We start from the raw sequence: 24,999 nt of genomic DNA, 5'->3' as shown, positions 1-24,999 counted from the left end.
GGAGCTGGTCACTATTAGCCAGCAGCAGCCTGTCACAGGTGCTGGTGTCGCTGCCAGGAGGATGGGACTCCTGGACACAGGGTAAGTCCTGGTGTAGAGGTTTTGTAAGAGAAATACAAAGGGTGGTATGATTAAAATATCAGTGGAAACATCTGTATGAGAAGGCACCAAGAGACACGGTAGATCAGGGACCAAAGGCATGGCTTGTCCTGACAACCCCAAACACCCTCAGCAGTAAAACCGCTCAGCATGGAAGGCTGTGTTGCTGACCTGGGCTGCCCACAGTGCAGATGCTGCTTTAGATAGTAGTCCTGTGTGCTGGTAATGGCACCGCACAGATGACTCGTTGGCAGACCACCTGCACTCTGAGAACAGGGGGATGGCAACATGGTCGCCATGCACTGCCTGTATGTGCACATCCTTTCCTCATCCTTTCCATCTGCATGAAGACAGACTGCAGTCACTACGTGCCCCAGGTGAGGAAAGAAAAAGTAGTTGTCAGCAGCCTTGCTAGGATCGAAGAGGATGAAGCAAGATAGATTCAGGACAAGGATCAAGTCATAATAACTGTTGACTCCTACAGAGTCTGAAAGATCTGTCAAAAGTATAGTTTGGTTTTGCTGAACAAGAAGATACCAGGAGACATGGTGAGAACTTAACAGCCACTGTCCCTTGTCGTGTCACACAGGCGACCCCTGTCAGGGTATTTGGTAGCTCACACTTTAGCAGTTCTGAGTACGTGGCTACAGGAATGTGAGCGGACAGAATCAACTTAGTAGAAGTTAAATAGTCCAAATCACCTCCTTCAGGGAGGTCTTGCGCTGAGTTTCCTTGATTTAATTCTTACGATGATGATGCAGTGATGACCAAAATGGACAAAAGCTGGTGGCTGAGGATAGGGTCTCAGCGAAGGGCTGTGCTGTAACTATTCTTCAGCTACTGAGGCTCAGGCCTCCCATCAGGTATGATTAAATGGCTCTTTTTGAGCTTTAATCTTCTGTGTTGTGGGTGACATTTTTCCCCGGTGTTGCAGGTTAGGGTCTGAACAGAGCCGTCAGTATTGAACCACCTCAAACATCCCAGGTGCATGAAGCAGGGCAGCCAGTCAGGTCACTGGTGGTCCCGATGGGCCAAGGACAGCCAGCCTTCAGTGCTGTTTGTGGGTTTGATTCAGAAGCTGCACATTCCTGCGATCATTGTCAGAGCAACCATAGAGTGCAGCGAGGGACTCTGGCTGTACGAGGAGTTCAGATGTGTCTGCTGCACAGCCTGCTGCTCCTGCGGTTCCTACTAGCAAGCTTTCAGAAGTGATTTAAGTGTGATGGGTTTGATCCCTTAGAGCAGCATTTCTCTTCAAACATGTAAGTGGGTTTTCTGGAAGGAACGACCTTGAGCAGTGTGATGCGTGCATACTGCAGACATGACTCCTTTCATCTCAGATGTGTATGCTGTGAGTTGAGAAGGGCTTTTGCCAAGCTTCATAAGAGGGTTGAACTGGCTTAGGCAAGAAGTCCAGTTCTTTCTCTGACAGAGACCAGTCCTGGGTGACCAGGGAAGGATATGGGAAGAGGGCATGTATGCAGTGATATTTCCCCAGCACGCTCTGTCCACATCCAACAGCTTGGGGGTTGGAGATTCTGCACCCACAGTGTGTCCTGTACGGAGTAATACTTGAGGGATTGCTCCTCCAGGAGCTTGCCCAGTTGCACCTTGATCCCATGTAATTTTTTGGCACACTATTCTGTGGCAAGAAGAAACTTCATCCCAAATCCTGTGAAAAATACAGTTTACTTTAAACATTATCTTGTCGATTCATTTGATGTGGCCTCGTCCTTGTGCTGGAGAAAGCAATAGGCAGGCCCCCCTCCCTAGCACTCAGAATCTGGTAGAACCATTTCCCGAGTTGTGTTTTTTCCAGGTTAAGTGATACTAAGCAGCACCGTTCCTTATACAGAAAATCTCTGCATGCTTTGGATGGTCCATGTCATCTTTCTTTTTTCCAGTTCTGTTGTATTCTTTTACAAAATGGGTGATTAGTGTTACTGAAGTATTTAGGATGTGGGGACACTTTGGCTGTGTCGGTGGTGTAACTTTCCTCTCACTTTTCTTTGCTTATCATTCCTGGCCATTGTATGACATTAGGCTGACACCCTTCATGAACTGTCTACCATATCCCCAAGTTCTTAATCCTGTAGTAATGGTCAGCTCAGAGCCTGTGATTTTACGTATGAGGAGAGAATTATTTTTTCCCATGTACATCAGTTTTTTCCCCACCTTACATTTAATCTTACATTTTAAGATCTTTCTACAGTTTCTCATAGTTTTCCTCATCTTTATTACCCTGAATAATTGAGCATTATCAGCAAACCTTGTTACCTCTCATTTCATTCCTCTCTCATAAATGATCTAGGGCTGTGCTGAGCAGCATAAGCCCTGGCACCGGTCCCCATGAGACTCTGCTGCTGACCTTTCTTCTGATGTGAAATGCAATCATTTACTTTTATTTTAAACCTTTTAACACATTTAATATGTAAAACCCTTCCTTTTTATCCCATGGCTTCTTGGCTTCCTCAGGAGATTTTAATGACAGACCTTGTCAAATGTTTTTGGAAATCTTAGTAGACTTCAGTTAAGTTTTTGTTGTCAAATAACTCGGATCCCCGTGGGTCATCCCTCTGGCTACATAACACTTCAGCCCTTGCTCTGTTCTGGAGTTGACCCACTGCTCTGGAATCTGGTTGTGGTTCTCAGGATGTTTAAATCTAGCAAGGGCTTGCTAAAGGTGCTACTGAAGAGACTGTTGAGTTTGGCTGTCTTCTTCCTGCGTGATCCTCCAGTATAATCCTAGCAGGTCCTGTGCCCTCAAACACCGTTGCCTGTCCCTGCGCTGTGCTCGCGTAGCGCTCCCCCTTAGCACCATGTTGTGGAACACTGCTTCATCAGGTGCTGCACAGTCCTCAGGTTATTTCAGCATTTTGAACAAAAAACACATTAAAAAAAAGATGGCATGTTCATTCCCAGGGGACACCCGGGGCAGCATGGGTGCAGGCACTGGGCTCTGAGGGAGAGTGCCCAAGCAATGGCAACACAAGTCCTTCTGCACTGATGGGTATTGGGGACCAAGAGCGTTTCCTGAGATGGTTGAGAGTAGCACCATAGGTTGAGGGTTTCCCTGCTGTCTACAGAATCCCAGAATTGGCGGTGGTGGGGAGGGACCTCTCTTACCTGCATCCACATGTGCTTTGTCATGGAATCACAGGATGGTTTGGGTTGGAAGGGACCTTTAAAGACTATCTAGTTCCACCCCCCCTGCCAGGGTCAGGGACACCTTCCACTAGACCAGGTTGCTCCAAGCCCCATCCAACCTGGCCTGGAACACTTCCAGGGATGGGGCAGCCACAGCTTCTCTGGGCAACCTGTGCCAGTGCCTCACCACCCTCACAGTAAAGAATTTCTTCCTCATGTCTAATCTAAACCTGCCCTCTTTCAGCTTAAAACTGTTGCCCCTTGTCCTGTCCCTACAGGCCCTGGTAAAAAGTCTTTCTCCATCTTTCTTATAAACCCCTTTTATATATTGAAAGGCGGCAATAAGGTCTCCCTGGAGCCTTTTCTTCACCAGGCTGAACAACCCCAACTCTCTCAGCCTTTCTTCATAGGAGAGGTGCTCCAGCCCTATGATCATTTATGTGGCCTCCTCTGGACCATGTCTTTCTTGTACTGAGGACCCCAGAGTTGGACACAGCACTGCAGGTGATGTCTCTCAAGAGTGGAGTAGAGGCGGAGAATCACCTCCCTCCACCTGCTGGCCATGCTTCATTTGATGCAGCCCAGGATATGATCGGCTTTCTGGGCTGCAAGTGCACATTACCAGCTCTTCTACAGCTTTTCATCCACCAGTACCAAGTCCTTGTTCACAGGCCTGCCCTTAATCCATTCATCCCCCAGTCTGTACTGATACTGGGGATTGTCCATGTGCAAAGGCTTGCATTTGGCCTTGTTAAACTCTATGAGGTTTGCATGGGCCCACTCTTCAAGCCTGTCAAGGTCCCTCTGGATGACACCCCTTCCCTCTCACAAATCAGCTGCACTGCTCAGCTTGGTGTTGTCTACAAGCTTCCTGAGGGTGCACTCAATCCCACTATGTCATTAATGAAGATATTAAATAGTATTGGTCCAGTACAGACCCTTGAGGGACACCACTCATTACTGGAGTTTATGAGGCAAGACACTCACTTAAAATGCCATGTTAGCTTTCCCAAGTGTAGTATTTATCCATGTGTTGGCTGGCTCTCTGCTTGTTCCAGTTGCTGGAGCCTTGCCTTGTGATGCATCAGGATGATGGACCTGCAGCGCCTTCCTTCTCTACTGGCACCCCAGTAAAAACAGGGACCATGTGCCCACCATCCTGGCCCCAGGTCCCGCTGTGCTTCTCACCCCAGCCTAGGCACCATGAGTAGCACAGCTCTGTCACCCACAAGGTACTCTGGACACTTAGCTATCTACTCTCAGGTCCTGGTGGCTTGTGCCTCTTTTTTTTGTTCCATAACCTCTTCTAGAGATGCTTCAGTTTAAGATCTGTCTGCTTACAAATCACTGCACTTCTGAAGGGGGATCGTCCCCACAACAGGGAAGGAAAAATGTGCTTTGTTTCTCTGCTATGGCCTTTCCTTCTCTGGGTGTTGCTTTGGTACTGCGATCATCTGACCCCAAAGATGCTCTGGTAGGCTTCCTGCTCCGTAAGCACTTGAAAACTGATGCAGTATTAGTTTTGATGTCTTTCACAAATTGTTCCAAAGATTCACGTTTGCCTGTCACGCTGGTACTGTGTTTCTGCATTTAACCTGCAAGAGATGATGATTCTTTCCATGTTCCTCTTTTGAATACAATTTCAGCTTTATGAAGGATGTTCTCTTGCGTTTAATAACCTCCATTTCCCTGCTGTTTAGCCATGCCAGCTTCTTTCTGTTCTTTCTCAATCTGTGGCATGTATTTGTACTGTGTCTCCAGCACAGTGCCCTTAAACAGTCTCCATCTGTCTCCTTTGCTGAGGATGGAATAAATCCACATTGTAGAATTTGGGTTGTCTAGGACTCGTTTTTATTATTTATAGAAATATGCATTGTTCTTTCCTGAAAGCGTATCAGGCAAGAGGCAGATATAACGTTCTTTAATCTCCTTTCATTCAAGCAAAGGGAGATTTTAAGTGTCATCTGTCCCTTCCCAGTACTTGTGACAGCTGAAGGCAGCGGTGGGGCTGAGTCCTGTACAATCCCTCTGTTTGTGACCATTTTCCCCTTTAAATATAAGCAGTATGGATTTCAAGCGCTAGTGATACATGCTAAGATTTGAGATGCTGTTGCGTGTTACCTTATCTGTCTCTATGTGCATCTGCGCAGCCAAATGGTTCCGACGTCAGCTTTGAACAATGCTGTTTCTGGGGAGCAGAATTCCCACAGGTGACACTGGTAATTTGGCAGCGCTAAGTGTGGATCAGAGGCTGCCTTTGCCTCTGTTTTTTAGTAGACACCATTTTGCACCGTTTGCTGAAGAAGTGGTGATGGGAGGAGGCTGTGAACGATGGACCTAAAAACTCCTCTCCCTGCAGACTGAGACCACGTTTGCTCATCTGTGGTCTATTGTCACTGCTGGCGTCAGGTTTAGCCTGGCTGATGGAGAGCGTGTCCAGGGAGAAGGAGCTGGGCAGCATCCCCCATTCAGCTGCAATGCCTCTTCTGGCAGGTGAGGATAAAACTCCAGGACAACTGGCTTCCTTCTGCCAGTATTAATATAAGCCCGATTATTCCAGGGGCTTATCTTTTGTGCACCTCCATGATGGCATCTTTCCTTGACTTGACTGCTTTTTGGCATTCACAGCAAGGTCTTAACAGTTTTCTCAGTATCACTGCTAGTTTGGAGTCCAGGCAAAACATGTTTTGGACTTTCTCAGACTTTTTGTTCCCTTAATGAGCTGTCTCACCTTAATGTTTTGGGTGATGCCCTAGAAGCTTGGTGTGTTTAAATGAAATGACTCCAGTACTGAAAATTTTCTGGGAAAATTGCCTACGTTTGAATGGGGAAGATGCTGCTTCTCAGTGCCTTTCACTAATGGTCTTCCTCAATTTCTGCAATAGCTGATCTTCAGAATTCCTCTGGTACTCACAGCACACATTTCGTCTGGGACTGAGCAGCACTGGCTTTGGGGTTTTAGCTGAAGTCCAAAATGCATTTGACCAGTGCTGGAAGGAATGTGATCTCAAACAACACAAGCCTAGGGGCTTGCTGCGATTTCAAACTGTATGTGTGACTGGAAGATGGTTTCTTCTGGAGTTAGAGTTACTTTTCATCTGTCACTTTGCTCCTGACGTAGTTCATAATCAGTGGCTTGATGAGCTGCCTCCTGACTGAATTAAACAGAAGATCATACTGATGGTAATCAGTGCTTCAGGACCAGTTAGGAGCATAAATAGGCTCCTTTCTAGCCCACTCTCTGTTGTCTGCTGCCCTTTGTTACAGAGGCACTACTGTTGCCTGCATTCCCAAAGGTTTCCTCATCTACAGTGGAGATGTAAGTAGTTTATTTTTCCATTCAGGGTAGGGCTTTTCACAGCTTCACTTCTGATGTTGTTGCTGAGGTCCCCTGGCTGCCAGTCTCTGGGCTGGGAGCTGATACCAGAGTAAGACACCCCAGACCTGCTCCTTTCCTCTTCTCCAGGCTGCAGCTATCAGTAAATGTTTGGGATCAGACACTTGATCTTGGAATGCTGTGGTCATTCTTCTCTCTTATTCAGATAGAGCCAAGAAATACAGCTGTCTTACACTTTGGCTGGCATCTGCACCATGGAAGAGCCGGACTGTGTGACGGCAGCCCTTGCAGAGCGCTCAGATCTTGGTAGGTCTCTCCAGGCTCCATTGCAGCGAGGGACGCTGTGCTCGGCAAGCCGGTCAATAGTGATGTGCCTGGCTGATCCCAGACCTCCAGGACGTGCCTGTTCCCTGGTGTTTCTGCTAGAAGCTTAACTGTTTGGTGTATAAATCCAAGGTTGAGCCGTGCTCTCTCTCCCTAAAGCTTCATCTGCTCTATGAAGTGGGACAGGGGTAGGAAGGAGACCTGGGTACCATCGTGTCATCATCCGTGCTGTTTCATTGCTAGCTTACTCCATGAGATAAATTTGATCTGGGCCAGCTTGCGCTGTCCTGGACAAGCCCAGCTGTAGTGCAAGGCCAGAGGCAGTTTCTGCAATGGAGTTTGGAAAGGGCTACCCTGTGTTATGGCTCTGATTTTTGGGGGGAGAAAAGAAAGTTTGCTCAAAGGCTCAGGCTGTACTGCATGCTCTTGGGGCCAGAGCATGTCTGTGCCCCACTTTCTATAAATTCTTCTTCTGTTGTTGGAGATGTTTTGTGCATGAGGTAGCTGAGCAGAACCAAACTCCTCGCACTGCCTGGCTGTGGGTGTGGGGCAGTCTGGGGGTGAGGTTTCTACTGGGAGAGACCTGACATGGTCCATCCCTCCACCAACATCAGCATCAGCTGAACTTCAGTTTTTCTTGAGGGACATTTATCTAAAAGTTCCCAGTGAGTGGCCTTCTATCACGACCTCATTCCTGTGCTTCAGCAATATTACTACTGAGCAGCTGTGTGACACCTTTTAAGCATTTTCTTACGGGAATAATCAAGCCAATCAATCAAGCCAGGTTTTTACTTTCCTGCTGGGCCTTATATCTTCCAGGTGTCTTCCTCGGGACTCTCTCCTCTTGACCTACATCATTCTGGAAGCATGGTGCTAAGAGCTGGGCAACTGGAGTGTTACCTAACTTCAGTAATGTGATTCACGTTACTTCATTGTAGGTGTCTACCATGTAGGTGTCTGAGCTCATCGCCCTGGCTCACCCTGGGAGTCAATACAGATGTGCACAGTCAGTGGAGCCAGGGGTGCCATTCATTTGACAAAATGTAGGCGGTCATTTCAGCATGGGATGAATCACAGCTCCATTGACTTCACAGAACAGCTCTCCATTGAGTCTAAAAGGAGCCCAGAGAGACTTGCTCACTGTAGGTGCTTGTTTTATATACACCCACATTTAACTAGATGAGTCCCAAGGCTACTGCAGCATAGGATAGGGCAGAAAGATTATTTCAGGTCTTAGACAGCACTCCTGTTTGTGTACCTCCAGTCAGTCTGTCATCCTTTTTACACAAAAGTGTGACACTGCTGCTGATGCTTGTGGGTCCAGGATGGTATTTGCAGCCTCTCCTGCCAGCTGGCTGCCTGGACAGCCCTTCTTCATCTTCTGTTTTTCTTTTCATAGTTCCTGACTCTAGCACCTTGCACTTTGCCTTTTTCCTCTGGTATTTTTCAGACCATTTCTCCAGTGATAGTACCACGTGAATCCCAGTCTGCTCTTCTAACATGCTGATGCCCTCTCAGATTGGACCTTCTGCAAATTTCAGTTTACTCTCTGTTACATGCTAGTCATCAGTGGAAACAGTGACCTTGTCCCATGACAGATCCCTGTGAAATCCCGCTTGATATGTCCTTCCAGTTCAAGAGTAAAAAATGTGTCAAACAGCTATTTACTCACCTTGAAATTCCCCTCTTGTTTTTTATGACAGTGCCTTGTGAGAGCATTCAAAATGCTTAACTGACATCAAGATACATACTACAGAACTGTCTTTCCCACATTGATGAGACCTATTATGTTCAAACAGAAATTAGGTTCGTTTAGCACAACCAGTTCTTTCAAATCTGTGCCACCTGCTATTTATCACCTTCTCTTCTTCTAGATGTGTTATTAAACTGTTCTGCTGTTTGTTAGAGGATTTTCCTGGGAATTAAAGATGAGTTGCTTCATTTTATACTACTTTGATCTTTCTACTGCCTGTTTTTAAAGATGAGCATCGTCCCTTTTTCAGACCTTCTGGAGTGCCATGCATCCCATGCAAGCTTTCAGAGACAACCCATCATAGATGTCAGATACTTTCCACTGGCTGCACAGGCGCTTTCAGTGAATTTCACCAGAACCAGACAATTGGAATAAACTCTTAATTCTTCTAACTGCTGTGTTTTCACTTTAGGATCAGAGCTTCTCTTTGCTGCTACAGTGTTCCCGGAAGTTACCTGTAGCTGTTTAATACAGCCATAACCGTGCTATTTTTTTAATTGCTCATTTGATAGTTCCATTAGGTTTGACCCTCCAAACAGTCACAAAGTTACTAAAATAATTTGCAGTAGTCAAGCTAAATGTGCATTAACTGTCTTTAATTTGGTTTCAACAAAAGTCAAACCAGCAGAAGGTCTGACAGTCAACCCTGCGGAAACGAGATGGTCTGGTCGAGTTTGTGTCTTCTCTTGGAGCAGCTCTGAAGAGCCATGCTCCAGCGTCTCTGTATCATGACATTATTTCATCTGTTTATTCATTTACCAGTTATATGTAGGGCACAGTAGTCTGGCAAGGAACTTGAGGTGCTCTTTTCCATTGAGTATCATAACTTTATTTAAACACAGATGTCACGAGTATTAAATCACTGTTTTGCTTAGTCCTTCTCTGATTCCTAAAAATACCTCCCTGCTACATCTTATTTTTTGAAAGCTCCTATTTTTATTGAGAAAAAAATTTTAAAGTGAGTAATTCAGGTTATTTTTTCAGTATGACGCTGTCACAGGTCTTTGATTACGCTGCTTCATCTCCTTCCCCAGGTGGGTTTTTATTGCTTTTTCCAGCCCTCAGAGCTCCAGCAATGCTGATCAGTGGCATCTCAGGTGTCTCTCTACTCCCCCACAAATCTAGTTCACATAAATGTATGGACTTTTTGTTTCACTTTTTATATACATCTACCTGTAAAACTAATTAGTGTGGTTATATCAAAATGTGAAGCTGTGCAATGGATTGTGCTGTGGCCAGTTATGAATCTGAGGATTTTTAGGTGTCTGCAGAGCTAGATGGCAATAGGCAAAAGGTGTGCAGGTTCCAGAGGGAGTTAAACTGGTAATGCTCTTGCAAGATCCCTCTTGCGAGTCGTAACTTCATAAATCCCTCTGGACATCACAGAACAAGAAAATGAGCTAAAATGAACATCCAGCGTTTCTAAAAATCCCACAGGTAGCTCTATCTATGTGCTTTTTGGAGCATTCAGGGACAGAAGGTAGTGTGTTGAGGAGTTTGCCTATTGTTTCTGACAAGCTTAGAGTTTTGAAGGAAGGTACTTCTTGCCAGTTTATTTGTAGGAGGAGGAATAATTCAGAGGTGGCAGAAAGAATCAAATATTCTTTCTGCAGAATAACTTGCAGTAAGAGCAGCAACACATCAGACTTACTTAAAGGCTTACATTATTGCAGGAAATCTTGGTAGATGATGGTTGGTGGGGGAGGCTGGGTGAATTTGTACTTACACAGGGTATGAGCAGTTTTGTCAAGAGTTTCTTCAGTTTATCACGTGGATGAAACAACCACAGAGGAATTAGCGATACAGAATTTTCTTTCATCATGGATTCTTCACTTTCTGATTGATAAATCAATTGCAGCAGGACAAATTGGGGACTTGATCCCACCACCAGGTAAAATAGAAATCGTGATTTTGTACATAAAGATTTGTTTGCCTTTCTCTCTCTCTCTCTCCTGCATGTACACATGCACAAACACATTCTTTTAGAGGTGGCAGAAGTTGCTCTTGGTAGGGGGTTAAGATCTGGCACAGTTCATCTACAGGGGATTAACATGTCGTATGGAAAAAAGGAGATATTCCTGTGGATGTGGAATGTCTTAGGTCTAGCTCTCTTCCTAAATGGTAAGTCATAGTTCAAATAGAAGATAAAAGGCTTGTCGCAGAATCACAGAATGGGTTGGGTTGGGAGGGACTGTCAAGGATCATCTAGTCCCACCCCCCCGCCATGGGCAGGGACATCTTTCACTGGACCAGGTTGCTCCAAGGCCCGTCCAGCCTGGCCTTGAACACTTCCAGGGATGGGGCACCCATAGCTACTTTGATTGAGGAGTCATGGTTTGAGGTTATCTGGCTCTTGTCACATGGACAAGAGGATTATGTTACCGTGATGACCTCTTCTGGGCATGGTAGTTATGAATCTGTCTCCAGTAGGATGCTTTACACTTGGAAGAGAGAATTTTGTTGTAGAAGGGAGAGTTTTACGCATATTGAGGAACATATGCATAACCAGCTCTGCTTTTGAAAGTCAGGCAATGTGTTGAAAATGTGACATAAAGGGATGACTGTATGACAGCAGCTGCCTCCTTTAAAGCGGTTCACATAGTTTTGTTGAAGTTTATCCATGTTTAGGTACTTTGTTGCATGAAGTCACTGGTTTTGTAGGTACCCTGTTTTTTCACAGATAATGCTGAAGCATGTCCAGAATTATAGCGCAAAGTGAAATTATTGGGGAAGTCCAAGAAACTGAGGCTTGTGTGTTGTGTTAGTTTCCATGGACGATGTCTTGTATGTCTTCCAGACTGCCTTGGTACCTGCAGCAGTGTATTGCGTGTATCTGCTTTCGTGATCACCTTCCCTTGGTCTGGAAAACAAAGGAATATTTCTGTCCCTCTCGCTAGAAGCTAGATAATATTGTGGCGTTAACGCCAGAATCGCAGAACTACCCACCCAAAATGGGATTGCGATGCCTGTAAGTGTAGCACTGGCAGATGAGGGGCTACAGGGACAGGGTACAGAGGTGTGTCCTGTTCGGTGCTTGTCGGTCGCGGTCCACGGCTGCTAGAAAGTAGGCACAGCAGCGACGGTTGCCAGCCCAGTCCACGCAGCAGCATGGTGAGCCCGTTGCCTTCCATCCAGAAACACCCACTGCCTCCCCAACCCTGCTGTGTTCGTCAGGGTCCCGGGGGGTGACATGGGGTGCCATGGGGTGCAGCCTGAGCCCCGGCAGCCCACCCCTTCCCCGCAGCCAGGGGCAGGAGGCAGCAGGCGCGGTGTGCCGGTGGGGCGTGTGCCTGCCTGCGGCGGCGGTACCGCGCATGTTGGGGCACCTCATACCGCAGTGTGCCAGCCCAGCTGCTCTGTGCCAGCGCCCGTCCGCGGCCGTCTCCTCCCTCCAGCGAGCGCGCCTGCCTGCGCGCCCACTGCTCGACCTGCTCCTTGGCAGCGTGTTTCTGTGCAGTGCGGTGCCGCACGAGGCTTTGTCGCCACCGCTGCGCGCTGGGCAGAGCCCATGGCTGGTCGCACACCCCCGGCTCTGGGGGCCAGCCCGCGCCATTGCTCCCTCTCCGCATCTCTCGGGCTTGGCTCGTGTGTAAAGCTCCTTCCCCGCGCTGCCGAGAAGGACCGAGGTCCCTGATTAATTCCACTCTGATGTCAGACATGCGGCTCTGCTGGGAGGGATTTGCAGGGCTGCATTTAAGCTCCAGTTTGCTGAGAGAATCCCTCTCCCATCTCCCCTCCCCGTGCGCCCCCCGCCCCTCCCGGCGCACGTAGAGGTGGTTTGTTGGAAGGGTCGCTGGCGGCCGGGGTCTGCGCAGAGCCGCACATCCATTCCTCTCTCTCCACTGCTGGATTTTCCCCGTTCTTCTCGTCTGGCCACGGCAGAGGGCAGGGAGAGCAGCTTTGTTAAACTAGGACAATGCAATGCATCCCCCCTCTGCTAATGACAGACCGTTACTTAGCAACGCGGGGGGGGATTTTTAAGAGAAGATCAGAGCGCCGGGATGAGGATATAAACTCTGCTGTTCTCCCTCCTGGGGAACTTACCAAAGAGGCACCTCTCCTTTCGTCAAGCATCTAATTTTTTTCATACGAGAGGCAACGGGAAAGTCTGAGAGCGCTGGTTCCCTGATGGATGGATGGCTGCCTCTCCCCGCACCTCCTCTGCTCAGGCGCTCCACTCTTCAGTTATATGCTAAGGGCATCATTTAAAGGGAAGCCCAAAGCGGGATCACTAAGCTCCCTGCATGCGTATGCAGGTGACTGAGAAGGGGACCGGTGGGCAGAAGGGTGATCCAGGCAGCCGGGGCTTTCCTCCACCTACACATTGAGGGAAAGTAGCTTTCATCTTTTTGTTCTGACTTTGGGCAAGGGAGGGAGGGAAGCAGATTGTGCCCAACTCCTTGCTGAGATGAAACGGTCGATGAGAAGAGGTCTCCTTGTCACAGGCACAAAGGCCACCTCCGCCTGGCAGCATGGTGCTGAAATCTAACCCTAGCATCATTCTCTTGTGCTCTTTCCTGCCCAGTGACTACATCATTGAGGAGAAGACGGCCGTGCTGCAGAAGAGGGAGCATGAGGGATTCGGGTTTGTATTGCGAGGGGCCAAAGGTAAGGGCTGCTTCTTTCGCTCGGTGCTGGGGCTGGGAGGGAAAGCTCCTTCTCCTCACTTTGGCTGGTGCTCAGGACCCCCTTTCCCTGGCTGCGCCGAGCAGCCCGCAAGCCCCTGTGCATCGGGGTCTCTTAGGGGACTCTCTTCTCCCCCTCTGGCAGCTAGGCAGATGCAGTGCAGTTTGTCTCTGGCTACATGCATTGTACAGAAAATGCCATTCATGGCAAATATGCATCTCTCACACTTTCTGGGGTGTTTCTCTGGTACAAATGCCGGTATTCATAGCTTTGCATTTGTAGTTTTCACTTCTGTCTGTTTACTGGGCGTGTAAAGTGCATCTGCTCTGTTTCAGGTGCAGATGTAAGCCCTGTGGGGCAGGGCCTGTGTTCTCCATGGATTTTTTTTTTTTTTTGCAACGCTTGAAGTATTTCACTATACCTTTGCTGTGTAGAGCTGGGGTCCTTCTGGGAGCCCTGGCTGCCTTGGGGTTCAGCCCCGGCATGAGGGCAAACCAGCAGATGTCTGTCCTGCAGCTGCCACCATGCCTTCGACCCTGTGCTGCCAGACAGCCTCTGCTCGTGCCTGGGGCACGTGTCCCCTGCACAGCCCTGGAGCACCTGTGCTCGTGCAGCCGGTACCTCGGACCGGGTTGTTCCTGTGGCTCCTCGTGCCAGAAACTGGTCTTTATGCTGCAAAAAAAAGAGAGTCCCTTAGGGACTGGTTATGAATGTGCTCCCATTCACATAGGAAACAAGCTTCACCCCCTGTGCTCGGGCGGCAGGTCCACCTCCAGCTGAAGAGTCCTCTCTCCAGCACTTCCAGGCTGAAGGCTGGGGAGAGGTGAGAGGATCTCAGAAATGCAGCTGCTGAAAGCAGAGGCACAGCAGTGCATGGTTCCATCCCTTCCTTGCATGTAGGGTGTGAGATGCAAGAGTTAAAGCTTAGAATAGTGGCTGCCAGCTCATTTGGTAGTGCTGCTCCTTTCCTGGACCTCGGCGTGGCTGGAAATCGTTGTGATTTGGGTTTTAATCTTGGATGTGATTTTCTGTGGGGATTCCTGATTTGTCTTTGTTCTGTCCATATTGCGAAAGGGCTCTGTGTGCCAGTGGGTGTGTTTGCGTTCCTGTCGGAATATGGTTGCTGTCTCTTCCTCCCTTCTTTCTCCCCTTCCCTATGTATGTGACATACGTGTCTGTCCATGTGCTGCTCACATCAGTCTGTGTAACATGAAGTGAAACTTCAGGGCTCAAAATGGCATCCATTTTTTTGCCAGATCAGACTTGCAGCTATTGTGTTAGGAAAAATGGGAAAAATTTTGTCCCATTTCCTTTTTTCTTTCTGTTTTCTTGTTTGCCCTCCTAATGTTTGTAGGCTTTGTATTTTCCTTTGTCTGCTAAGGCTGAAAGAGAGGACTTGGAGCAGATGAAACGGTGGGCATGAGGCTGTGTGGGACTTGGGTCTGGCTTACAGATTCACAGCCTGGCGTTGCTGCGGGGGCCACTGAGCAGCCTGTGGCTGCAGAGGGTTGTGGCTTGGGAGCCCTCGCAGGCTAGGCATGGTCTCTCATGCTGCCATCTGGGACAGGGGTGCTGGGGAGTATGCTGAAGCCCCTTGGGGAGCAGCATCCTCTTTACAGAGAAGTGAATGTGGTGGCTCCGAGTCACCCCCTTTTTTCCCAGCCACTCAGCCTGGTGGTTTCTGCTGCCATGGGGTTTAAGCTGGAAGGAGCGCTGAGACTCTCTCTTGGCCCACCACCACTCACACTTCATTGAGACACTGTGCAAAACACTTCAGGCATCGTTGGGTGAACCGGAGAAGGGGTCTGAAAATGGGAGGGACCAGAACATCGGCAAAGTCCCTGCAGAGGGAGGGAGCTGGTTATTAAGTGAGACTCAGCTGGATGATCCTCAAAGGAAACTGCACTTTGTGCTGCAGAGGATAGTGAAAATCTTGCATGGCTTCTACCGGTCTTGCTGAGGGTTGATTCCTTCCCAAGCCCAAATTTGCCTGGCCACGTTAGCTGTCTCAGCACCTGCATGCCTGGCAGACCATGCTCTCCACCACCCTGGAGAGCCAGTCCTTCCCAGCTTGTCCCATCTCCACCTCCGTCCAGTGCCAGCAGGAGGTGATGTCCCAGTCAAACCAACTGAGCATTTGGACAAAGGATATTTTATCCTGATCTGCACCTTTTGGACACAGGACTTGCCTGCAGCCATTGCCTTAGGCAATCATTTGAAGCAGATGGGAAGCCATGTAGCAGCCCCTTCACTCAGCACCGTGACAGAAAGTGATGAGCAGGTGGATTCACTTCTTCGTTTCGTGGCCCGGAGAGGCCATCCCTACCTTCCACATACACAAACGATAGACCTGTGCTCAAAGTTCTGGAAGGCGATGTTTCTTGGCTTGTAATATCCAGAACTCAACCAGTCAGTCTTCTGTGCCTAGACTAGAGCAACCTCCCTTTTCCTGGCTAACCTGACCACAGATCAGGTCTATTTAGTCTATTTAGTAATATGAGTCATTAAATATTCATACATACTTCCCTGGGGCCGTCCGTGTAAACAGTGGTTGTTACCACTCATACAGTGACTGCACCTCACGTGGTCTCAGCAAATCCATGTTGCCAGTACCCTGGGCCAAGGAATATTGTGTCTAGGCCAATTAATGCTCATGGGCATCTGGTTATGGTGGGTTCTGTGAAAGCAGGAGAGGGACAGGCAGTCCCTGACTTGGGAATTTACTCTCTAAGGAAGAAGCAGATAATTTTATGAATAGCAAGGATATTGCAAATAATACAAATCTAGTGTTAAAAAAAAATAGAAAAGGAAATGGCTCCAAGTGTCCTTGCTTCAGGGCATGAGCTTTCCTTTGTCTCCTTAGTCTGAGGAGAAGCCACTAGGTGTGGGGCAGGTGATTCATGAAGTTTCGAAGCTCCCGTGGTGATTGCTTCCCGTGATTTGCATGTCTCCCAAAGCAGCTGATACAGTACACTGCTGGGGAGAAGATGCTGTGCTGATCCATGATCCAGTGTGGGAGTCAGTTTGCTCCTGCTTCTTTCTTAAGCAGTATCAACTTTTTATTGCACACACACACACACACACACACACACACACACCAGTTCTCCAGCCAAGCAAGCACTTCACCTCCTTTACCAGGTGCACCTGCCTTGACGCTGAATGCAGATGTGCTTTCCAGGTTTCTGCCCAGCTCGCCACACTTGCTCCATGGAGTGAGTGTCCTTGACACACTACCTGCCCTGGTGCCGTGGGCTCTCCACAGCCCCAGGCCCTGCTGCTCTCCTCTGCCTGCCATGGCCTCTGTGCCCCTCAGTGCCCTTCCTGCGGCTGCTGTCAGTCCCTGCATTTGAGCCAAACTGTCAAGGAGCGCTTGTAAAACCAGCAGGTCACAGCTCGTGACCCAGGTGCCGATCCATGGGACTCGCCAACAGGGAGGGTCAGTCTGTACCCCAGCCCCATCCCATCCAGCTCCGCAGGAGCCATTGCCATCCCCAGCTGCCTGGTTGCTCCAGAGCACTCCCTGGGAGCATCTTGTTACCTTCAGTATCACGGGAAAGCTGGTCACTGTGACCGCACGGCTTCCAGCCCTGCACCTGAAGCCCATGCGGCCATGGCCAGCGCCCATTGCCCACACCTGGCCATGGGCGAGCTCATGCATGGTGTGCTGTGTTCCTCCTCTGGTGCCACACACGAGCTGCTCACCCATGACTCGGTCCTGTGGTTGAGACTGAGTTCTGGCCACACGGGCTTTGGGGCTTTGCAGGGGAAAGCGCAGAGAGCTTGGGGCTCAGGTTAGGGAGAATCTCTGTGTGGATGTCATCTGCTCACTTTACAAACTCCCGCTTGCTTTTTGCCACTTTTTGCAACTTTTCTCTCTACAGGACGGTTGAAGTTTGATGTTCATCATCAGATGTCTGTGTTTGCAACTCTTTGCGTAAATACCAGCCAGAGCGACTGGCATTGCAGATACTGAGACTAATGGCCTTAGGTGAATTCAGTGAACTGGCCACCCAAGCCCAGAATTTGCCTGGGTCTGTAGCAATCAATGGATCATTTTAGAGCATTTTAGTTTTGTTTCCTGTCCATCACTTGGTATGAGGACCTCAGGCTCAGAAGTCTCTGCAAGCTCAGTTTGGGTGCTGTGAAGTGCCTGGTGCTGGGTCTTGTTGGCCAGAGGCAGGGGTCTCTGACAGCCGCAGCTCCTGTCCCACAGGCTGCGGTGAGGGAAGTGCAGTCAAAGGGTGAGGATCTTGCTCTTTGCTCGGGGCAGAGTTGTCCTAAAGCCCTGCAGCAAGTTTTTGTATGCAGTGGTGGTATCATAAAGTTTCTTGGAAATAAGAGCTCACTGATGGTTTTCAGAATGTGGTTCTTGTGCAGAGTGCTGTGACTGCAGGGCTACGAAGATGAGGAGGGGACTGGAGCATCTCCCTTCTGAGGAAAGGCTGAGAGAGCTGGGCATGTTTAGCCTAGAGAAGAGAAGACCAAGAGGGGATCTTATCAGTGTCTACAAACACCTTAAGGACGAGTGCCAAGAGGACGGGGCCAGGCTCTTTTCAGGGGTACCCAGCGACACGACAAGGGGCAGTGGGCACAAGCTGCAGCACAGCGAGTTCCACCTGAATATGAGGAAAAACATCTTTGCTGTGAGGGTGACAGAGCAGGGGAACAGGCTGCCCAGCGAGGCTGTGGGGTCTCCTTCTCTGGGGACATTCAAAACTCACCTGGTTGTGACTCTGTGCAACCTGCTCTGGGAGAGAGAACCTGCTTTAGCAGGAGTTGGACTAAGTGATCTCCAGAGGCCCCTTCAAACTCTGACTATTCTGTGACTGTGTGACACTTTGTGACCCTCAGGTTGGACAGAAGTTAGGACTGGAGGTGTTTAGACAGAGCATGTCAAACACCATGTCTGTCATCTGTGTTGTTAAGGGTGGTGTCTTCATTATGGAGATCTGATGGAAAACTAGGAACAAGGCCCAGCAGATTCTAGATATGGCCATTGCTACTTATGGCATGCCTTTTTACAGTAGCCTTAGAAATTGAAAAATTCAGGAGCTGATTTTAAATAACTGCTGTAGCAGTTTTCTCCCTGCCCCCAAACACACGTACTCCATTAGTACTGGTACCTGTTGACCACCCAGCTGCAAGCAGGTACCTGCTGCTCCAGTGCTCTGTTTGGGTGTCAGAACAGTGCTGTGTGGCTCCCTGCCCTCAAACTGAGACATGCCTTCAGGATTTTAAGTGAGAAGTACCGAGGCAGCTATGGTATTATTTTATTTTTCACTCTGTAAATGTGTTTCTGGTGAAGTACCTGGGATATTGTTGTGGTTTAACCCCGGCCAACAACTAAGCCCCACACAGCCGACTGTCACAGCCGCATGTTCATTCCCAGTGATCATCCCCAGGGTGATGGAGAGAGACTCGGAAGGGTGGAAGTGGTAAAACTGGTTGAGATAAAAAACATTTAACAGGTAAAGCAAAAGCTGCGTGCGCACGCAAAGCAAAACGTGGAATTCATTGACTGCTTCCCATGGGCAGGCAGTGCTCAGCCATCCCCAGGAGAGCCGGGCTCCGTCACTTGTAACGGGGACTTGGGAAGACAAGTGCCACCACTCCAAACATCCCGCTTTCCTCCTCCTTCCTGCAGCTTTACATGCTGAGCATGACACCGTAGGGTCTGGAATCTCCCGTGTGTCAGTCGGGGCCAGCTGTCCCGGCTGTGTCCCCCCCCAGCTCCCTGTGCCCCCCGGTCTGGTGGCTGGTGGGATGGGGTGAGGTGCAGAAAAGCCCCTGACGCCGTGTGAGCTGCTCAGCGGTGACGAGAACACCCCTGTGTTATCCACAGTGTTTCCAGCACAAATCCAAACCACAGCCCCACACCAGCTACCATGAAGAAAACTGACTCTATCCTAGCCGAAACCAGCACAGATCGTAACAATTTTTTCTGCTTGAATTAACTTGCACTACTTTTCACTGCCAGGCTTGGCTAGTAATAAGTGTAATTTGTCTGAGGAGAAAAGAAAAGAGGGGAAGGGAGAAAAAAGGAAGGGAAAGATGAAGAGGAGGGAAAGGAAAGGAAATGAGAAAGGAAAGGAAAGGGAGAGGAGAGAGGAAAGAGAAGGAAAAGGAGAAGAAAAGAATATATCACTTGGAAGGGACCTACAACAATCATCTAGTCCAACTGCCTGACCACTTCAGGGCTGTCCACCAGTTAAAGCATGTTGTTAAGGGCATTGTCCAAATGCCTCTTCAACGCTGACAGGCTTGGGGCATCAACCACCTCGCCAGGAAGCCTGTTCCACTGTTTGACCACCCTCTTGGCAAAGAAATGTTTCCTAATGTTCAGTCTGAACCTCCCCTGATGCAGTTTTGAACTGTTCCCAGGCGTCCTGTCCCCAGATCCCAGGGAGAAGAGCTCAGCACCTCCCTCTGCACGTCCCCTCCTCAGGAAGCTGCAGAGGGCAATGAGGTTGCCCCTCAGCCTCTTTCTCTCCAAACTAGATAAACCCAGAGTCCTCAGCTGCTCCTCACAGGACGTGCCTTCCAGCCCTTCACCAGCTCTGCTGCCCTCCCCTCTGGATGCATTTGAGGATCTTCACATCCTTCTTAAATTGTGGGGCCCAGCACTGCACACAGTGCTCACGGTGAGGCCGCACCGGCGCAGAATACGGTTTCGTCTTTTGGTGGGCTGGTCATGCTGTGTTTTATGCCTGCCAGGACATGGTCAGCCCTTTCCGCTGCCAAGTGTCCCAGAAAGCCTGTATTTTGAAGTGCCATCAACTGATGCTGCAAGAGCCAAAATCAAGGCTGGGGTTTACCGTGTCGGGTCCTGGGGAGCAACTCCTCATGACGCTGGGTAGCCCAGGGGAAAAGCAGCATGGGTGGCAGGGGAAGAGCGGGCTCTTCAGGCCTGGGCGCGCTTGTGGCCATGACAGGTACCACTGAACTAGTTTTGTGGCATGGGCATCCCTTTAGGATGCTGCTGTGTGCCAGCAGTGATGCCATCCTCCCTGCGGTGGCAAAGGCAGAGCTGACCCCTCTTCTTGGCTTCTGAGGGGCTGTCAGCACCCCCGTGCCCAAAGGGCAGGATTGGGGTGCTGCAGGGCCTTTGCCCTCCAACCTGTGGTGCTGAGGCTGGTGTCATAGCCACCCCGGGGCTTCCTGGTGATCTGGCTCTTCCAGGTGCAGCTGAAGCTGGTGTCCCTGGTGTGAGACAGCCCGGACGGAGTGTTTAAGACCAGGTAATGGCTGCTGTGATCAAATTGCAGGACCACAGCTGTAATGTTAATATAATGGCTCCTTGAGAGGTACAAATTATGCTTCCTGAAATTTAAGGTCGTGAGCTTTTACAATGAATGGTAGACCTCCTTGTTAGATCGTTTTACCTCATTACCAGCAAGAATTTCTGTAATTGAATTCCAAACCTTTTGATTTAGTTTAGCCTTTGCCAGTTGGATAAGAGAGCTTCCACAAATTTTATTTTCTTCCTGGGTAGGCACCTATAGATGAATTGTCACTGAATTACATACTTCTGTCCTAAAGCTTTCCCGCAGGCTCTGATCTGGAAATGATATTTTGGAGGGTCTGGTCCCAAGCTGGTTTTTGTGGTGGCTGGTTTCCTGCCTCTCAGCCTCCATGAGAAGCATAGGGCAGGATTCCCAGGTTGTGTAAGAAGTATTGGTGTCCTCCTCCATCACCGGGGCTACAGCCAGCTCTGAACACTGCAGGTTGTTCTGGTTAATATTTCTTGTTTTGTTGGTGTTGAGACAATGGTGAGGGAGCTGACAGTGTCACAGGCAGCGCTTTGGAGGAATGGCTGGATTTTGTCAGCGTGGGGTGGGGAGTGATGCTAGAAGTGGCCAGACTTCACAGATAACTGACAGGGAATACTAGAGACCTTTGGGATCCCCAGGAGGTAACCCCTCAGTGATAGCAGATAAAGCTGGGATTACCTAGGTAATGGTATTAAAAATACCAGGTTTGAGCACAGATGTAGCAAAACTGGTGTGAATGGGGGGGAAAGTAGCTAGAGGCAGATTGTTCATTTGGGAGGAAACTGGAGCAGCAAAAAGGAGCGTCAGGAACCAGTGGAAAGGTTACAACGGTATGTGAGTGATGTGACTGGGGCTGTTTGGCAGGGGTGTATGCTCGGCAGCTCTGGGCAATAAACCATATTGGTTCTTCTGACCATCCCCTGTGTGTCCACCCTGCTCCTTGGTCTCCAGCTGTCAGCAGAACAGCCCTACAGATGGATCAGGCATCTCAGTACCAGGCTGGTGCCTACTGCAGTCCCGTTGACATCGGCATCTGTCTACCACCTCCGAAAAGCTGGCTTTTAGGGAAGAGCAAGCTCCTGAGGTTTGTTGGGAGCCGTCCCTTCCCCGTGGCCAGTACTGACCACAGGCCATTCTGAAAGGCATGCTGCCTGCAGGCAGCGCGTGGGTGCCTGCCTACAGCCATGCTCAGGCAGCATGTGCTGCAGCATCTTCTGTGTAGGGCTCCATCTCCTGTGACCCAGAGGAGCACAGGTTTCCCGTATCAGGCTTGTGGCTGCACAGACTTTGCCTTTGCCAGAGCATTAGTTTCCAGAGGTGCTTCTGCCCCCTTCAGAAGACTCTGGTGCTTTGGAAAGAGACATCCCCACCACCAGGGTCTCCTGCACATGGCACTGTTGCAGGTGCTCCATAGGGTTGCTGTCAACATACATTTCATTTAGTTTTGTTCTGTTCTGAGAAAATGATGTGCCTGGTCCCCACAAGTAAGGGCAGGGCTGGGCTTTCAGGTGGTAAGCTGATTTTACGACTTCTCTGGTACTTACCCAGGAGGCTTTAATTACTGTGTACTGCAGGAGAATTTTCTCCCTTTGCAGTAGAGTATAGAGCAGTGTCAGTACTGGCCAGGTACAATCACAGCACTGGTATATTTGGCTAAATTGTAACTAAAAGCAGCTGTAAGGGAAAGTTCTGAAACAAGGCAGCACAGTTGCAGACTCCAGGAGGTTTCCTCCGTATTGCCTGAGTCTGTGATTAATATAGGCAGATGGGCAGTCCAGCGCTGGATTGCACCTACACCTGGAAGTCACAGCTCCTGCCTGACGTGGCTGTTGGAGACACCCAGAGCAGTTAGCCCTGCAGACCTCATTGTCTGCATCGAAAAGGGATGGTTTGGTTCATGTTGACTTGTCCATTACTAGAGCTTCTTTCTTGTTCCCTGTAAGTGCTGGGACTTCAGGCGGTAGCAGAGGAGAGCTGGTTGCTTTCTCTGTCGGTGTTTTTCCCCCTTGTCTGTTAAATTATGCTTCTCGTATTTGTTTCATAAGGATACGGTTCCAACTTCAAGGATGTATTTTCTTGTTTACTGAATCTTTAAGGCACTAGTGACACTTTACAAATCGTGTATCACGGCATGCAGTTACTGTATATATATGGCTTCCAGCCCACGGAAAATTATGTGCCTGGAGTCCTCATGTAACACATCAATAATGCAGGTGACAAAATTGGCTATAAGGCTGGGTTTCCTAGGTTAATTTTATCTGTATTCCCTATCAGTTTGTATCTTTGATGACCAGTACAAAAAATGGATCCTTGAGCTATCCCTCAGGTGACTCTTTTCTGAGCTGTGACTTAGGATTCCTTCACCATGCGCTGGCTGTCACCAGCCCCATGGTAGGGAAGTGTGGGGCAGTGCTGCTGAATTGTGCAACCGTGGGATCCAAGGGGGGGCAAGCCTGGTGGGATGGGTGTATCTGGAGTCACTGTGGTAACCTGGTTTGCTCACATCAGGCTCCTTCTCCTGGCTAGGAAACCAATTAAATTGTCATCTGTCCAACTCTGTCCTCCCCAGGGACCAGGGCTTCCACTTAACCTTTTCATGACTTAATTATGATGCATGTATGATGAGAGGGCAGCACTGGTTGTCATGCTGATGCTCCTGTTTTGTGAAGTACAGTGCTGATATTCTACAGAGACCGTATGTCTCATTATCATTATATAAATAATTTACTTGACATTCAGAGAGCCTGAGTCTCCCCTTTTTCTCATTTTCAGAGGTTCAGGCAATATACAAGGTCTTTCTCGCCTTAAACTTTGTATCCATCTGGGCCTGCATCTAGCGTAAGTTATTGGGCACCTAGTTTTGCAGCTGCAGTCTACAGCAAGGTCGTGTTTGTGGTTCTTTGAGCTTCAGGCTATTGAAAAAAACTTGCTGGTCAACACAGATCCAAAGAGTTGAATTTAACATGGGGGAAGTCCTGAGGGATTTGGAGAAATCAGATGTTAACGTTAGCGTTTCTAAAAATAGGTAAGATGACTTATCAACTGTTTGCCACTTAAGCTAGTTTCCATCAAAGGAAGAAGTCATGGAAAGCTGTTGATAAAAACCATCTCAGATCATTCAGCATGTTAACATCTCGTCAGGCAAACTTGGTCCGGTACTAGCTAATGGCTATCTGATTTAGCAGAAAAATCTTGCATAAAAATTTTAAATAAAATAATAAGTAGTATGGTAAATGATGGAAATATTTTTATCTGTGTTACATCAGTGTCTATACATTTCACACGAAAGAAAGAATGTAGGTCACATTTACTGGAGTGACCTGATGTCAAAGGAGATGTATGTGCAAGATCATCCACTGACTCTGTTACTAAATCTACTGCTTTATTAGGGTTTTGACACAGCTCTTAAAAAATACATTGTTTTGATAATAGACTTAGACCAGGGGTCCTCAAACTAAGGCCCGCGGGCTGGATACAGCCCCCCAGGGTCCTCAATCCGGCCCCTGGTATTTACAGACCCCCCCTGCCGGGGGTTGGCGGGGGGGGGGGGGAGAACCAAGCAGCCGCAGATGGCTGCCTGCTACTTCAACCGCGTGCCGGCCCCCTGGTTAAAGTTCGAGGACCACTGACTTAGAGTGAAAAGTAATTTACCTAGGCCTGTTGATACAGTACATCACTGTCTATATTGCTAACAAAACTAAACCATGCTTTCTGCATACATCAGCTGAGGTGAGGCAGACCTGCAGGGACCTTTCTTGAAGGCTCTGGCCGTTGTCATGCATGATATCAGACTAGATAATCACGTTTTTTTCTGACGTGCTTTTTGCATGTGTTTAAGGCAAATGGTTTGTTCAAGCATCACCAGCCACTAAAGAAGACATTTGGTGTTTGATTTCTTAGAAAGTTAGCCTGGATCCTTCAGTGCATCCTGCTCAGAGCTGTCCCTACACTAGCAAAGAGTGTCCTTTTACCAATGGCTCTTCCGAATGAAGATGAGACAGTGAATCCTGCACAGACTAAAGATTCCTGTGAGAAAAAGACACCTCCATCAATCCACTGAAAAGCCCTGAGTGAGAGCCTTTGGTTCACCTGGCTCTGAAATTGCCAGCCTGGCCAGGGTTTGGGGAGCGTGTCTCTCTTTAGAATTCCTGAGCTCTGCATCTGAGCCAGCTGTTTCATGCAACCGTGGCCTCGCTGTTGCATTTCTTACCACCCAGTTTCAGCTTCTCCCCTACCCATGTGAGAATTACTCTGCTCGAGGCAGGGACAGTACGAGCTATCACAGCCAGACTGTGAGAGTCCCTTGTGCTGGTCTTGGTGCTGGTTTGCAGGCCCTTCTTCATGCTCCTGTATTAATTACACTTTAGAGAAAGTCATGCAAAGTAACGCATCACAACATCACATACACCATTTGCCAGGAATCTGTATGCACCCCAGTCAAG

The 24,999-nt window shown here is 48.8% G+C and overlaps 1 protein-coding gene across 10 annotated transcripts in view; it reads left to right on the top strand.

Annotated features, from left to right (window-relative positions):
* The window catches only part of SHANK3 (SH3 and multiple ankyrin repeat domains 3), a 369,257-nt gene that overhangs the window by 271,104 nt on the left and 73,154 nt on the right, over positions 1–24,999 (top strand). For all 10 annotated transcript variants that reach the window (XR_008732337.1, XM_055710964.1, XM_055710961.1 and 7 more), the window contains one exon: positions 13,186–13,268. Coding sequence is in view for 9 of the 10 variants with exons in the window: in XM_055710964.1 (XP_055566939.1) it covers positions 13,186–13,268 (83 nt within the window). In the remaining variant the exon portion in view is untranslated. The remainder of the gene's footprint in view (positions 1–13,185; positions 13,269–24,999) is intronic.

The sequence above is a fragment of the Falco cherrug genome, chromosome 5 (genome assembly GCF_023634085.1).
Source record: "Falco cherrug isolate bFalChe1 chromosome 5, bFalChe1.pri, whole genome shotgun sequence".
NCBI classification, from domain to species: domain Eukaryota; kingdom Metazoa; phylum Chordata; class Aves; order Falconiformes; family Falconidae; genus Falco; species Falco cherrug.
The sequence above is the reverse complement of the archived record's forward strand: the minus strand, read 5'-3'. Positions and strand labels throughout refer to the sequence as shown.